Below are 17,637 nucleotides of genomic sequence, written 5' to 3' on the forward strand. Positions count from 1 at the left end.
AATTATGTTTTATATTCTCTTATAAGCAACAATCAAACGTTTTTAAGGATATGTACACATGGAATTATATTGATTCATCATTTTATAATATGGATTCTAATGTACCAATAGATTATAAATTATTATTTTGTTAAAAATTATTGCTATATTGTGGTGAAAAAAAAGTAACAATCTCATCATGATAATTGAAAATGCAACATTCTTCAAACTTTATAATAATGTGATATTTGTATTTTATATCGTGAATTGATATGTGGGAACAGTATGAGATGATGTAACAATTTTTATGTTTGTATATTCTATAGACTAAGTTTTTTGTTCTAACTGACGCACGTGAATTCGACCGGCTTTAACCGAGCCATTGAAAATAAGTTGATTTGATACAGGTACATATATTATTTATATAAGGTATGTCATATAGGTAATAATGAAAAAGTTGTAATAATTAGATTTCTTTGACCAACTACCTCTAAATGACATTAACTGAGAAGATTTTTTGCTAATAAAAAATAAAGTAGGTTTTGACGTACCATGAATTTTAAAGGATTTTTATTGTATATAATTTTTATCAACTAAAAATTAAATTTCCTTAAAATTAGCTAATTATTGACTCAAATATTATTTTTTATCTTTGTTAGAATACATATTAGAAAAGGTATTCACTTTAATCAAGAATGGGTACAGAAAATTCATTAATTATGGAATCACAAACCATAAATTTTCGGATTAATCAAAATACTGATTTTACAAAAATGAAAATTTTAACTTAAATAAAAAAATACGTTCCAAAAAATTAAAGTTAAACCTTTTTAAAAATTGTCAGTCTGCGTTCGAATCATCTTTTTTTTATTGATTAAAAAAAAAATACAACATTTTCGCGCCTTTTTCACGTTTCGTACGTTCATTCTATATACGGCTTGATCACAAAGTTGTGATTTGCGTTCATATTCGCACGTGTGAAAACCTTATGTATTAAAAATGTGAGTTGATATTTTATTACTTAGTAGTTTATGAAATTATAATTAAGTATCTAAATTAACTACCTACATCCAGAACGGCGATTTATCAACATCGAACGTATTTATAAATTGATTTTTTTAATTCCGTACATAAAATAGTGGATATGATTGATGTAAATGTAGTTGATTTCAATTTTTTTTAAATATAGATACTTAGCATTCTTAATTATCATACAGTCTATCCTTTTATTTGGGAATAAAATTTTTCAAAAATTCGAATAAGTATTTCATTCTCAACATCCGTGTTTACTGTTTAATCATCACGATTTTATTGTCAATAATTTTAATATTTACATATTGCATATTAGATAACCATTCGTCTTGATAATTTTATACATCCATACTAATATTATAAATGCGAAAGTAACTCTGTCTGTCTGTCTGTTACTCAATCACGCCTAAACTACTGAACCAATTTTGAATTTACATGAAATTTGATATGGGGATATTTTGATACCCGAGAAAGGACTACTTTTTATCCCGGGAAAATGACGCATTCCCGGAAATCCCACGGGAACGGGAACTATGCGGGTTTTTCTTTGACTGCGCGGGCGAAGCCGCGACCGGAAACCTAGTAGGTATTTAGGTATATAATAAATATAGAACTTAATAAGAAAACGTCATAAAGAATTCTGCTTTTCTGTTAGAGGCGTGATAGTGCCGATTTTCAGACATGGAAATTTGTTAACCTGCAAATTTAGGTATACTTATGTACTCTCATACTAAACGCGCTGTTTTTACCCCTATGGAACTGAAATAAAAACTAAAAGAAAATACCTATGTAAGTACCTATATGTCACTAAAGAATCAAATAGTTTTTAACTGGTGAAAAAAATTTCAACGTTAGATTTTCCGGCAAGTGTCGTCGATAATATTTAAGATTTTTTCTATAAAAGTTTTATCCTGTCGTCCATAATATTTTTAATGGTAGGTACCTACATTCTTCAATCATTATTAATAACCAGATAGGAAGTTGCTAAGTATAAGATTAATAGACTCTATATTTGGTATTTCAAGACAACTAACACAAAAGTTTATAATTCGAACTGGTTCATACTAGAACTGAGCCGGATTTGCAAAAATTAAAAGAAAAACATGTGAATAGTTGCATCTATTCGTGTTTGATTCGTGTACATAATATGTTAGATATAGCGTGTTTATTAGGTGCTATGCTTACATAGCACAGCCTTAGGTATTTCAAATAAGTTTTTGTGAAGTATCTTGGATTATTTGTTTAATTTATCAAATATCAATATAAATCTTGTGCACTGAAACATGTAAAATTTAGTGTTTGAATAAAATATTCAAATGATCTAAGTAGTTAGTTACCTTAACATTGTGGGAGATGACATTTAATTTAATGAGAAACGCACTTTTAGTATACTAACGTTATATGTATATAAAACTAGCTTTTCGCCCGCAGTATCGCCATAACAAAGGAAAACCCGCATAGTTCCCGTTTGATTTTTTGGGATAAAAACTATCCTATGTGTAATTCAAGTTACCCTTCAAATGTGTGCAAAATTTCATGAAAAACAATTCAGTATTATTTGCGTGAATGTAACATACAAACTTTCGCATTTATAATGTTAGTAAGATAATACATATTATGTTAATATACCTACACACGAATTTATTGAAGTGAAAACTTCTTTAGCGGCGTTGGGTATAAAATCTTAAACTCGCGTCAGGACACGTGGCCAGATCGAAAAAGCGTAAGACGGATTTTTTTTTAACCCTTATATTCCATGCGTAAGACGGATAGGTACCATTCCAAAATATCCAACATGCTCAACGTTAATAATCAAGTTTTCACTTCTGCCGGCACTCCCGGAGTGCAACCCGTCTTTTTTTTGGTTACTTATGTAATATGTTATGTACATACCTAAGTAACCAAAAAATTAAATTAGTCATACCGAACATTTAAAGGCTATTCTAGCAAAGTAACATAAAGGGTACGAACAAAAAAAGCTTCAATATGTTTCAACTTAGCAAATGGACTTTGTTAATACATGATAGTAATTACATACCTTCAGAAGTAGGTATAATCCCGGCAGATTAGTTAAAAAATATCCGTTTTTGTTAAAGTTTTTAGTTCGATTTGTCTTCAGTGATGTATTTTTTTTTTTAGAATTGTCTTAATTGTGATAATGATAACGCATAATTCCAAAGTAGATACAGAAAATATGTTTTTAGTAGGCTACAATAAAAATTACGAATGATATTTTTTGAGCGTTCGATGTTTTGTTTTTTTTTTTGGTAATTTAATTAACCTTCATGTTACACTTCAATGTTTTTAATTCAAGCTAACACACAAACTAATGTACGAACTCGTAATTTAAGTTTGTACGTGTACATACATTTGGTACAAATTACCTACGAGCTCGTATATTTGTTAATTTAGTAATTTCAATCTAGAATAAGTTATACTACTTCCTATCACTATTACTACTTACTAATATTATAAAGCTGAAGAGTTTGTTTGTTTGTTTGAACGCGCTAATCTCAGGAACTACTGATCCGATTTGAAATATTCTTTCGGTAATAGATAGCTCATTTATCGAGGAAGGTTATAAGGCTACATAATATCATCACCCTAAGACCAACAGGAGTGGAGCAATGCGGGTAAAACCGCGGGGCACAGCTAGGTATTAATTTGAATGAATGGATTTCATTGGATAGGACTAGACTTGTTCTATACAAAGGTTTTTCCCGGAAATTACGATTAACAAGTTTTGTTTCATATAAATCTTATATAATATATTATGTCAACCTATAATTAATTATTGTTATTCAATTCCATACGTGTATTTATAATTTTTGTGTCTTTAATATACCTAGAATTAGTTCTAAAAACTGATGAATTGGTGTAATTACTTCTTATAAGTGATGTTTTTGTGCACTTAATGATTAATTGATTATGTTAAATTAAAAAGGCGTGTACCAAAATAGCACCTGATTCATTACTTTATATTATTATGACTACTCATGAATGTACATAGTTTCCTTGTATGAAAAAATACATAAAGGTACATCTTTCATTATATGTACCTACTATGTTATCATTTATTTGTAAAGCGTATATCTCTACCTATAATTTGTATAAAACTGTATAAAAAAAATGTGTGCGTGTACAGGTGTACACACGTAAAAAGTGAAACTTTTTTATGACCTTATTTTTCAAAAAAATATTTACTATATGCAACATTACAGAAATACGTCGAATCACGCGTGGCGATATGAAAAAGATGGCGCGTAACGGAAAAATGTCACGCGTAACGAAAAAATGTTACACTAAATTTTTTTTTCAACCCCGATAAAGAAGTTTCACTTCAATTAAATACAGTAGGTACAACTTCCTCAGAAACTTTAAATACATTTTTAAAGTCATGTAAAATTCATTAAATTGTAAATAATATATTCGTTTTTGACCTTAGCCAATACGGAAATATATTCTGAGTAAAATGTGTATTCAATTAGGTACCTCCAAAATTCTCACACATTGGCAATAAACTTGAAACTATCGAGATTTCGCGAATAATCTGCTTTTTGATAGAATACATTTTTGTATTCCGTCTTTATTTGACAATCTAAAATTTGACCTTGAAGGCTTGATGCCATACTTATCATTTATTTATTTAGTACTAGGTTTCCGCCCGCGGCTTCGCCCGCGCAGTCAAAGAAAAACCCGCATAGTTCCCGTTCCCGTGGGATTTCCGGGATTGCGTCATTTTTCCGGGATAAAAAGAAACAACATTTCATGAAAATTGGTTCAGTAGTTTAGGCGTGATTGAGTAACAGACAGACAGACAGAGTTACTTTCGCATTTATAATATTAGTATGGATTATAATAAAAAACAAAGATTTGTATGTAAGTAACTAAGTAACTATGTTTGTAACGAATTGGCTCAAGAAGTACTGGATGGATAAAGAATTTTAATCAGAATAACACGTAAACTATAGAATCAATCAAACTATCTAAAATCATATGTTTTTAAATAAGTATGTATTAATATTAATTGTATGTGCCTAGTAGCATATCAATTCGTATGTAAAACAAAAATATAGCGTAAGTAGTTCAATAGTTCCGGCCTTTTCTAAAAGAAACCACATCAATAAACGATTTTTCATAAAATCTATAAACATGACCGATCTCAAAACTCTTCTAAAATATAATACCTATAACATAGGTAAGAATGATTTTTAGCTCCTAGGCTATATTTATTTTAAAATAGAGCTATTATAATAACAAAATATCGGTCAGGAAGAGCAATATGAATATCATAATTTTGGCAACAGCCATTAAGATTTAAAATATGTAAATTGTAAACTTCAACAACCGTATTCTGGTTTTAAATACACAAACCGTAAACCGTATTCGAGTTTTTATTTCGATTTAAGGAATATCAAGCAAAAAAAAATTCGTCACTAATAATTAGTAAACAATTTTAAACATTGAATGTGTTAATTATTATTAACACATCAATGTTTAAAATTGTCTCTAAGAAGTTTTCATTTTAAAAGAATAGGTACCTACTTACTTAATAATTATGATCTTACTGGTAGTTGGATAAAAAATGGATGAATCTTATTATAAAAAGTCGTCTGCAATTGTTGTTTGGAAGCAAAATAATTTAAAAAAATCAAAACGGATACAATCGAACTAATATTTCCAGTTTTGATGGTTCTAATTTTTTGCAACGTTTTTGTTTTTTGTAGTTTCTGAAGGTTTTATTTTATTTCCATGTTATTGTATCGGCTTTGGGGTCAAAGGTGATATCTATTCTTATATGCGTGCGTATATGTTTATATATACTAGCTGTTGCTCGCAGCTTCGCTTGCGTGGATAAGATAAATTTTCATGGTTAACTTTCATCCCCCTTGGGGGTTGAATTGATCAAAATCCGTAAAAAGAGGTAGATGTTATGCCTACGTCTTAACATTTACCTGTATGCCAAATTTCAGCTAGATGCGTCGGGTTTGGGCTGTGCATTGATAGAGCACTATGTCAGTCAGTCAGTGACCTTCGAGTTATATTTCTATTTTAAGATATGTAATATGTATATCACAATTATTCACATTGCTCCTTTAACTGTTCAATGTAAAAATATAAAAGATTTTATTCGGTATTTAATCTGTCAGGTCAAATCATTATTTCTGAAAAAGTTTTATAAATAACTAGCGGTCCGCCCCGGCTTCGCCCGTGGTACATATGAAAAATAGATGTTGGCCGATTCTCAGACTTACCCGATATGCACAGAAAACATGAGAATCGGTCCACCCGTTTCGGAGGAGTATGCAGACTAACATTGTGACACGAGAATTTTATATATGTACCTATAAGATAAGAGTGTCCTGGCATGACAAAGTGCAGGGTCAACTAGTTGCAAATTAAGGATAGAAAGAAAAATGTAAGTTTACTTTCCAGTTTCCATATTATGTAAACTGTAACCTCGGAAACGGCGTTTAAAAATATATAAAAATGCGGAAATGTGCATAAAAATTATAGTGCATTTAGGCAAGCTCTTGAACATTACAAATTTCCTCCTTTTAAAATAATTCGGATCTACTAATTACTCTTGGTATAGGCAAGTCAAAAAAATAATTTATGAATAGGTCACTAATTAATCATGTTCGTTCGGAAGTTTAGAGTAATTGGGACATCTTACTTTGTTTAAAAGTTCAAGGTTACACATTAGCTTTTTAGTTTTTACATAATGTAAACATTTGTATTCCATTTCGTTATATATTCATTTTCGAATAATAAAATCTTTTATAGTAGATAATTAAAAAGTTTAGTAGGTCAAAATATACAAATGTAGGTACGTATTGGCTATTAGTTCGGAGAGCCTATTATAATATAATTATTAATTTATGGAAGATGGTAATCAATGGAATATTGTCGTATTATTATTTTAATAAATGTAAAATAATACAATGATATAATTTTAAAGGAGCAACTAGACAGTTTCTTTCCGGCTCTTCTCTATTTCCCTAACTAGTGGTAAATTATATTTTTTCTGTTTTGACGAAACGCTTCTAAACGAAGTCTAATTGAATAAATAAATGATTGACCCACGCTTCCCTAAATTATGAAGCAGGTAACTACCTGCATTACCTAAAAAAAAGACGGGTTGCACTCCGGGAGTGCCGGCAGAAGTGAAAACTTGATTATTAACGTTGAGCATGTTTGATATTTTGGAATGGTATCCGTCTACGCTTTTTCGATCAGGTCACGTGTCCTGAACTCCTGACGCGAGTTTAAGATTTTATATCCATTACAGAAAAAGTGCTCAACGCCGCTAAAGAAGTTTTCACTTCAAAAATGATTTAAAAGCAAATGATAAGTAAAATCCTTTTGTTTTTCAGGAGTGAAAAAGCAGTCTCAGAGCAACCGATCGAGTTGGAATATAAGAAAACTGGTATAAACCCTGATGAAATCACACTTCTGAGGCGATGGCTGGACACACAACCTCATCTACCCTCGAAATATATTTCAGGTAACATACTAAATTTACGATTATTTCATTATCACTACATAGCATAAAGCAAAGTCACGGTCTGTCTGTGCTATATGCGGATTTTTAAAAGATAGATAGTGGTCCAAGTTTCCTCTTAAGTAAATTAATCTTTCCTTTTTTGTGTATAAACGAACGTATCAATCATCAGAATATCCGTAATGTTTAAGGTTTTTAAAACGATAGTATTATATACATTTATAAAGAATAGGAAAAAATCGATGACGACTCGAACCCGCATTCTTTCACGCCAATCCGGGACGGATGCCTAACCAACTCAGCCACCCGTGTTTCAGTTTTGTGTGTCTAAGGGACAATGATAGATTTTTTACTATTCTTTATTAATTTATATGTATTTATAAAGCATTTGAATGCCATAAAACCAAATATAACAAATTCGATAGTACACGTATGCCATAAACACGTAGTATATTAATATTAGTCTGTGGTATTACATATTTTATCTGTGGTGCTATTATTATATGTAATAGGCTCAAGATACATTTTCTAGGCGCAATTCCGGATCGAATGACTTCATAATATTTTTAAGAGCTTTGTCAAGAATTAACACCTTTTTGAACTAGTTGACTAGGATAAGAATAGACTATGTTAACATTGAAATACACACAGAAGACTTACCTACCTATTATTTACTTAACTCTAAAAGTCATAAATGAAATTTGAACATAAAAACTGAAAACAATTTTGTCAGTAAGTATTAACTAAAGTATTTTTATTATAATTCGTAGTAGACAGGTGTACTATCATATCATTCATATAGCTACATAAAATCATATTCATGCGTGTTTTTACTTATAGAAAGTATTAATTAATTATAATTAAATGCACACGAAAACCTCTATTTGCCTGTAGTATGAAGCTTTTGAGAACAATAAAGATTTTGATTGATAAAAAAGTGTGAATAACCTTCAGACATCGACTTCCTACATACTAATATTTATTATGATTGAAGACGAGTCTGTAAGTTACGTAAGCACTAGGTATATAAATTTATAAAGAGTAGAAAACAATTGCATTTGAATGCCTTAAAAACAATAACATTGAATTCTACGTAGGCTCTGTTTATAAAGCAAAATTTTGAGTGCAAACGTATTATTTTTTTTAACGGTAACTGTGTTACTGTGTATATGTACTTAATCAATGTTGAAGTTGTTAGTAAGTATTTTTGGTATTAAGAATGAGTAAGGTATACAATTTTTTTGAATCCAGTGTAGTTTTTATTGTAAATATTCTCTTATGATAAAAAATGTCACGGAAAGATATTTGAGACATTGAGTTATTTCATTTCTGAAACCCTTATTAGTCCATTGAATAAAAAGTTCTAGAGTGCGTGAGTTAGTAACGTAAGATGTTTCTTCGGAAACATGTCAAGAGTCCCTAGGTAATAAACATACTAAAACCCCGGGACACTAGGAGGAGCCCCGGAGTGGGGGGAGGGGGGAAATGGGTCCATTTTTTCATTTTTCACTTAAATCTCAAAAACGGTACATGTTAGAGAAAAACTTTCAAGGAAAAGTTGAAAGGCCATAAAATTATCTACAAGTTGTACCTAGATCATTTTTTCCTATATCCTACCGTTTCTGAGTTATACGCAGTAAAAAATGATATTGGCTCAAACAATTTCCCCATACTACACATCAATCGATCAAAAAATATTTATTTCTTCCAAAAAACTCAAATGTGCAACTTGTGACCGGTACTGTTAGATTGCTCTTAATTAGGTCTATAATTGGTAAAATAAACACATTCCTCCATGGAAGCCTTTAGGAGGAATCGATTGTCAAAATGTTATATTAGGGCAGATTGAGTTACTGAACTTGATCTTTTTATTTTTTTCTTCCAAAAAAACTCAAAAGTGCAACTTGTGACCGGTACAGATAGATTGCTCATAATTAGGTCTATCATTGATAAAAATACCAGATTCCACCGCGGAGGAGTTTACGGGTAATTGAATTTTATTAGGGTAGTTACGATACTTGAACTTTTTATTTTTTTTCTTCCAAAACACTCAAAAGTGCAACTTGTGACCGATACTATTAGATTGCTCTTAATTAGGTCTATAATTGGTAAAATAAACACATTCCTCCATGGAAGCCTTTAGGAGGAATCGATTGTCAAAATATTATATTAGGGTAGTTTGAGTTACTGAACTTGATCTTTTTATTTTTTTCTTCCAAAAAACTCAAAAGTGCAACTTGTGACCGGTACTGATAGATTGCTCTTAATTAGGTCTATAATTGGTAAAATAAACACATTGCTCCATGGAAGCCTTTAGGAGGAATCGATTGTCAAATATTATATTAGGGTAGTTTGAGTTACTGAACTTGAACTTTTTATTTTTTTTCTTCGAAAAAACTCAAAAGTGCAACTTGTGACCGGTACAGATAGATTGCTCATAATTAGGTCTATCATTGATAAAAATACTAGATTCCACCACAGAGGCGTTTACGGGGAATTGAATTTTATTAGGGTAGTTATGATACTTGAACTTTTTATTTTTTTTCTTCCAAAAAACTCAAAAGTGCAACTTGTGACCGGTACCGATAGATTTCCCATAATTAGGTCTATCATTGATAAAAATACCAGATTCCACCATGGAGGCGTTTACGGGGAATTGAATTTTATTAGGACAGTTAGTTAAAAAGTTCAAGTATCGTAACTACCCTAATAAAATTCAATACCTCCTAAACGCCTCCATGGTGGAATCTGGTTTTTTTATCAATGATAGACCTAATTATGAGCAATCTATCGGTACCGGTCACAAGTTGCACTTTTGAGTTTTTTGAAAGAAAAAAAAAATAAAAAGTTCAAGTATCGTAACTACCCTAATAAAATTCAATTCCCCGTAAACGCCTCCGTGGTGGAATCTAGTATTTTTATCAATGATAGACCTAATTATGAGCAATCTATCTGTACCGGTCACAAGTTGCACTTTTGAGTTTTTTGGAAGAAAAAAATAAAAAGATCAAGTTCAGTAACTCAAACTGCCCTAATATAATATTTTGACAATCGATTCCTCCTAAAGGCTTCCATGGAGGAATGTGTTTATTTTACCAATTATAGACCTAATTAAGAGCAATCTATCAGTACCGGTCACAAGTTGCACATTTGAGTTTTTTGGAAGAAATAAATATTTTTTGATCGATTGATGTGTAGTATGGGGAAATTGTTTGAGCCAAAATCATTTTTTACTGCCTATAACTCAGAAACGGTAGGATATAGGAAAAAATGATCTAGGTACAACTTGTAGATAACTTTATGGCCTTTCAACTTTTCCTTGAAAGTTTTTCTCTAACATGTACCGTTTTTGAGATTTAAGCGAAAAATGAAAAAATGGACTCATTTCCCCCCTCCCCCCACTCCGGGGCTCCTCCTAGTGTCCCGGGGTTTTAGTATGTTTATTACCTAGGGACTCTTGACATGTTTCCGAAGAAACATCTTACGTTACTAACTCACGCACTCTAGACCCCCCTTGGAGGGACTCATTCAATGGACTATATAAGAAATAACAGTTTTGTTTAAGAAGCAGAGTTGTGCCTACATGGATTAAATATGAGCGCTTATGTATATTGATATTACTAACATTAGGTATATCAACATATTTCAGACCTGGACTTGTTACTCTGCTACTACAGTTGCTACCGAAGCACGGCCGTCACGAAGCAAGTGATCGACCTCCATTACACATTGAAGACACTTTTTACTAACTTCTTCAAGGATAGAGTTGTTGATGACAAGATTGTTACGGCTTTGAATACTACGTAAGTATCCTCTAAATATTAAAAGAAAGTAAACAAAAAACGAAACACCCGCTTAAACTTTTGAAATTATTGTATTGCCACCGATCCATGATAAGTTTACAAAGTTTGTATTAAATCAGTCCGTTTAAAGTGGGTCAAATTTGAGTCTAAGAAGTCGGTTCCATGTCCCATGATAGGTACGCATTTGATTCACTCCGAAATTAATCATTCCGATAGATGTCACTATATTAAAAATATATCATAAATGATAATAGTTGTATACGTAGTTTAATATTATTAGTCTGTGATAATAGCTGATGTTTCTCTTTGACAACAAATAGAAAGCAAGAAGGAACATATTATGGAGATATTTATTAAATTTATTGTTAGGTATTTGGCCAATAAGTTACTTTGCTATTTCTAAACTTAGGTAATTACTTAATTACTTTGTTAATTTTATTTTTTAAATTTTAATAAAAAGTAACAACAAAGTAATAGAGTAATTAATTAATAATTACTCTGTTACTATTATTTTACAGATCTATAAGTAAACCGCGTTAAATAATATTATAAAAAAAATATTTTCAGATTGATCCTGCCTCTACAGACACTATCACACGACGGATATACAGTGGTCTACCATCGAGTGATTGACACTGATACTAATAATTTTGTATTCCGACATATTATTAAGTATGATTTTTTATTATTTTTCTTTTTACATAATTTTACTTATAATTAATGAAATTCAAATTACTTACGTTTGAATTAGGTAGGTATTTTTTTTAATATTTTAGAAACGCAGTGAAATAAGATAATATATAGGTATATTTAATCTGTTTTGAGTCAAGAATTACCTAGATATTGTTTTTAACAAAATCGTTTAACGTCTTTCCTCTTTAAAGGAAATATTACAGTATTTTAATAAAAGATTATGTAGTTCAACATATTTGCTAATTACAACTTATAGGGTATTTTAAAACTCCTATTTGAATTGGAATAAACCGAACATAATTTTAGAATTAAATACATAGAAAATAGATTTTTTATATAAAAAACTTTTCAGGGCAGCCCTAATGTTAATGGATCTCAGACAGTACGAAATAGGAACGATTCCGGGAATGTTACTAGTCGTAGACATGAATGGAGTCAGTATGAGTCATCTTGGAAAATTAGATTTGCTTACGTTACAACAGTTTTTGTATTATTTACAGGTAAGAAAGTAAAATAATATTATTAGGATATTTTCTAGAAAGCTTGTGACGATGTATGCATGTATGATTGTTACTCATTCATGAGAAACTGCTGTACGAATTTGGATGAAACTTCGCAGTAATATAGGTTATAATTAATCAGAATAACACATAAGCTATAAAATATTTGCTAATCATATGATAAAATCACACTGTTGCGATGTGAAGACAGAGAAACAAACTCAGCTTATGGCATAGTAACAGCTAGAATCAGTTATATCACTTGATAAAAGATAAAACTGAATAATTAATTACTACTAATTTAATGTTCATTTAAAATAATATTACTTATATGGTATTTGCCCGCTTATAACTTACTATACAAATTACTAGCTGTGCCGCGCGGTTTCACTCGCATTACTCCGCTCCTGTTGGTCTTAGCATGAGATATAATATAGCCATTAGCCTATATTAATCGTGGATAATGTAGCTTTCGAATGGTGAAAGAATTTTTAAAATCGGTCCAGTAGTTTATATACAATCAAACAAAGTTTTCCTCTTTTTTTAATATTAGTGTAGATGAGAAAAAATATAGGTACCTAAGGAAATTTAAATTAATCTTTATGTAGGTATCTAATTTCACACATTCAAAAAATAATATTAAACGCTTGTTTTATGTCATTTTTTTATCTTGAATGATGTAGTCTATGTGATAATCCAGACTGTCCAAATTTCTTACAGATCAGATCCGCTGTGTTTGAGTGAAAGAATAACACATTCTTAGAAACTTTAGCGTTTATATACTAGCTATACGCCCGCGGCTTCGCCCGCTTTGTCTAAAACATAATAAATTATATACTAACCTTATTCTTGAATCACTCGTTCTATTAAAAAAAACCGCATCAAAATCCGTTGCGTAGTTTTAAAGATTTAATCATACATAGGGACATAGGGACAGAGAAAGCGACTTTGTTTGATACTGTGAAGTGAAGTAGGATATATAATCCGTTATTTGAAGAACGGATTTTTTTTCCAAAAACAATGGAATATTTTCTAATAGTTACTACTTACTTGTGTAATCGTAATTTGCTCAGGTGTGAGGTATAACCGTATAGATAATAATATATATGTATCCCATCAAAAACATCCTGTAAAAAACCCAAGTCTCGCAGCTCAGTCTTTCTACCGTCAAAAGTTGTGAGATCCATGTAATACCAAGTCGGTTAATCTATTTAGTGTCTACTTGAAGGACCTTCTGTCTTAAGTTATTACATAAGTTATTATCATGCCAATATTAAAAATATTTAACGTTTTAAACAAATAGATCGACTTGGACATCGCATGAAAACAAATAGGATGTTTTTGATGGGATCTCACTTCTTTTTGTAGAGCCTTTCTTTTTGATACCACCATCAACCACCAACTGCATAAATAACTTTGTAATCCCATATATTTATATGGGATTACAAAGTTATTGATGCAGTTGGTGTATTTGGAAAACTGGACCGAAATTACAAAATATTTAAGTTTTCCCATGATTAAGACACTAAACTCTATATGTATATAAAATATGAAGCTTCTAAGTCTGCTAGAAGTGCCTTGGACTTTTGATGATCGGTGAGTCAGTGAGTGACAAAATTTAGAAACTTTAACAAGTTGTCATTCTTAAACTACTGGTTCAAATTGACTGAAATTTTAAATATTCCGTGTTTATACAATGCCGGATTAGTTACTGAAGATTCAGGTTTCTTGCTTTATCCACAACCGAATTATAGGGGGTCGAAAAAGGCCCGAATTGCTTCGAGAAAAGGATGGTACGGCCGTGCCGCTTTTTTTTTGCTCGACTTGGCGGGGGCACTGCCGTGCCCCCAGATGTTTCATGTATTCAAAGTACTACTTCTTCTTGATTCTTGCACTTTAAGCAGTACCTACTTCATGTTAAAAAATAATCAATGGAATGAAGAATAAAAAAAAAACAATAAAAAATGTTTTTAATCACATTCTCAAAATTAAATTAATTCAATACATTTTTTTTTAGAATCTTTATACTCTCTTTTCTTTTATTGATGGACCTGTGTTTTAGTAAATAGTAAATTATTCTAGTAATTTACTTACCTACTGAAGTAGCTATGGCACAAGTTTTAACTATTTCAAAGGCCCTACCCCAAATACTTTGTTTTTTTTCCAGGAAGCAATGTTAGTAAGACTAAAAGGCATACACTTTATGAATGCCCCTTCCTTCGTTGACAAATTGCTTATGCTGATTCGGCCATTTTTAAAAAAGGAGTTAATGGATATTCTATATATTCACCAAGTGGGGTCCAAATCGATAGAAAAGTTTTTCCCCATTGAAGCTTTGCCTAAGGAATCTGGTGGACAGTATGTGAGCGTGTATGAAGCAATACGTAAGTATTTTTATAGATTTTTTGGGGATTTTTGGGAATATTCTCCTAATTTCTGTCATTTTTTTATGAACTAGGTACACAAGATTGTATTTTTTCTCAGTAGCATTTTGTTGTTGATTTTTGATTGAAAATATTACTAATTATTATTAACTTCAAATAATTTATGCCTAATTATCCTGGTAGGATGTTGTATGCTCATTTATAAATAGTATTTTTTTAATTTATGTTTTTAATTTCTATGTCAGTTGTTGGGTCAAAAATTTGAATATGCTTGCCTAGGTGGCGCTTTACAACATAAAAGTAACATTTTTCTTAATCAATAACAAACAACTAACTCATTAATAATATTTTATAAGATTATTAAATATATTTTCTAATTACAGAGGAAAACGTCGAAAGACTACAAACAAACACACATTATTTCAACGTAGAGGCGAAAAAGCGAGTGATAGAAGCAGAAAGACCGGGAAAGCCTAAAACTATTAATGACATTTTTGGTGGAGTTGAAGGTTCCTTCAAGAAATTGGAAATTGATTAATTATTTATACATAGTAATTAGTAATGTAAGAAAAGTTATCATAATGTATACGAGGTAAATTGGTGATATATTAAGTAAAAATTTGTATTTTATTTGAATTTGCAAAAAAAATGTACAGCCGTCAAAAATCGTTAATTCCTGACCGCTGATTCCTCTAGGAATACCTATAATTCAAAGGCAATTATTGTTTATTTTTATAATAATTATTAGACTATAGCATGCTATAGCATGTGACAAGAAATACAGGTATCAAAATAAACTTCTATGGGAAAAAAGGATTGGTTCAAATATGTAATAACCAATTTTACACTAGATATTTATCATATTTTATTAAGTTAATGTGACGAGTTATCAAAAAAAATTGTATTATATTAATATTATACATAAGTTTATCATATATTGACACTACTTAATTACTTATAATAATTAAATTACGTTGAATTATTATCACACTATTTTTTTGACCCGCTTTTCCCTAGTTACATATGTATTACTATTTTGTTATCAATACTGATAGGTTTCTAAAGATATTTATTATTTAGATATAAAACGGAAAGTTTTTGAAGTGAAACTTCTTTATCGGGGTTGGAAAAAAATTTAGTATAGTAGTAGTTTTTTCGTTACGCGTGACATTTTTCCGTTTCGCGCCATCTTTTTCTTATCCCTACCACGCGTGATTCGACGTATTTCTGTAAAGTTGCATACATATTATAGTAAATTATTTTTTGAAAAATAAGGTCATAAAGAAGTTTCACTTCTTACGTGTGTACACTAGTACACGCACATATTTTTTATATAATATTTTCGTATGTAAGTATAAACGTATAGATATTGTAGAACTCTAAATCCCCTTAAATGTAGTGAGCTACAATATGCCAGATCGAGATAGGAAACATTTTGAATTGAAACTTCGTGCGTTGAGAGTACGACGATTTTGTTAGTTATCTTTGAATCTTGCCAAAGAAGTTTCACTTCTGATACGTGTGCTCGCCGCTCGGCACACACGTCATTTTTTTCTTCATCCTGGTAAATCTGAACGAAGCCCAGACGAGTGGCTATAGCTAGCTAAAGATTCTGGGTTCAAACATTATTGAAAACATTTACCAAACATTTGCATACGTAAAAAAAAAACTATTAATCAGAAATCAAAAATGCATAGAACACACACACACTATATCTTAGAAAGAAAGAGCTCATCGAACTGACTTCAAAAAGAGTAAAAAAATATTACTCTTCAGAGTAATTATTACTCTAAACACCTTAAACATTAATCAATAAAGAAAATTAATTACAATTACAAAAACTTCAATCCATGACCTACAAGATATGCAGCAACCTTGAACTGACGTATCCAGCTGATTACAACTTGATTACTAGCTATTGTAGATAACTACAATGTAAGGTAATTTTGTCAAATCAATGTCGAATGATACGCTTATAATGGCCACGATAAGATCTTAATGTTTGACTATTTTAATCTCGTGACTCTGCTCACGAATTAAATAGTTTAGGGTAAATGCCAGTGGAAAAATATAGAGTCAATCCTGGATTTCAAATCTTTTCGTAATTTTTAAAATTTCATACTCCTACTTCGACTATCCAGGATTTTTATATGATACATTATGATGCGCATTACTCATTGGTTGTAACCTTGCTCTCAGCGTGATGATATAATATTATGGCCTATGTGTTGAACCGACCTATCAGTAATATTCATGTGAAATTTGAAATAAATCCATGCTGTACTTTTTGAGTTTAGCCCGGACATAAAGCGAAGTCCCATATGTCCCCAAGTTGGTTAAGGGGCAGATGCATTATGCATACCTACACCTGTTTCACTGATCGATTTTCTTTAGGGAGTTAGGGACAAGTAGGTGATCAGTCTTCTATGTCCTGCCAGACATGTTAGTGAACTAATGAACTTAGCAGATCATTTTTAGCAGATCAAAAAAAAAAATGTGAGTTCTTCTCGCGTGCAGTTGAGTTCTACAGTGCCTGATACTTTTTAGAAATAGTTCTGGCGTTTTTACCTTAAAAAACGACATTTGAAAAAATGATCTGCCAACTTCCCGTAGCAGATCATTTTTAGCAGATCAAAAAAAAATGTGAGTTCTTATCGTGTGCAGAGTTCTACAGTTCCTGATACTTTTTAGAAATACTCGCGTAAAATGAAACACTAGAAAATTTATTTGTCATATTTCAT

General features: G+C 30.9%; 1 protein-coding gene across 1 annotated transcript; it reads left to right on the top strand.

The window, feature by feature from the left end:
* Nucleotides 1-933: 933 nt before the first annotated feature.
* Nucleotides 934-15,853, top strand: LOC149899316 (clavesin-1-like). Its single transcript, XM_090114323.1, has 7 exons — nucleotides 934-980; nucleotides 7,389-7,519; nucleotides 11,166-11,319; nucleotides 11,887-11,991; nucleotides 12,365-12,512; nucleotides 14,680-14,896; nucleotides 15,280-15,853. Coding segments are annotated over exons 1-7 (912 nt in total). The 5' UTR covers nucleotides 934-978; the 3' UTR covers nucleotides 15,435-15,853.
* The last annotated feature ends 1,784 nt before the right edge of the window (nucleotides 15,854-17,637 follow it).

Source organism: Colias eurytheme, chromosome 21 (genome assembly GCF_061535395.1).
Source record: "Colias eurytheme isolate Ceu_HAF_F1 chromosome 21, ilColEury1 Martin Lab GWU primary, whole genome shotgun sequence".
In the NCBI taxonomy this organism is placed as follows: domain Eukaryota; kingdom Metazoa; phylum Arthropoda; class Insecta; order Lepidoptera; family Pieridae; genus Colias; species Colias eurytheme.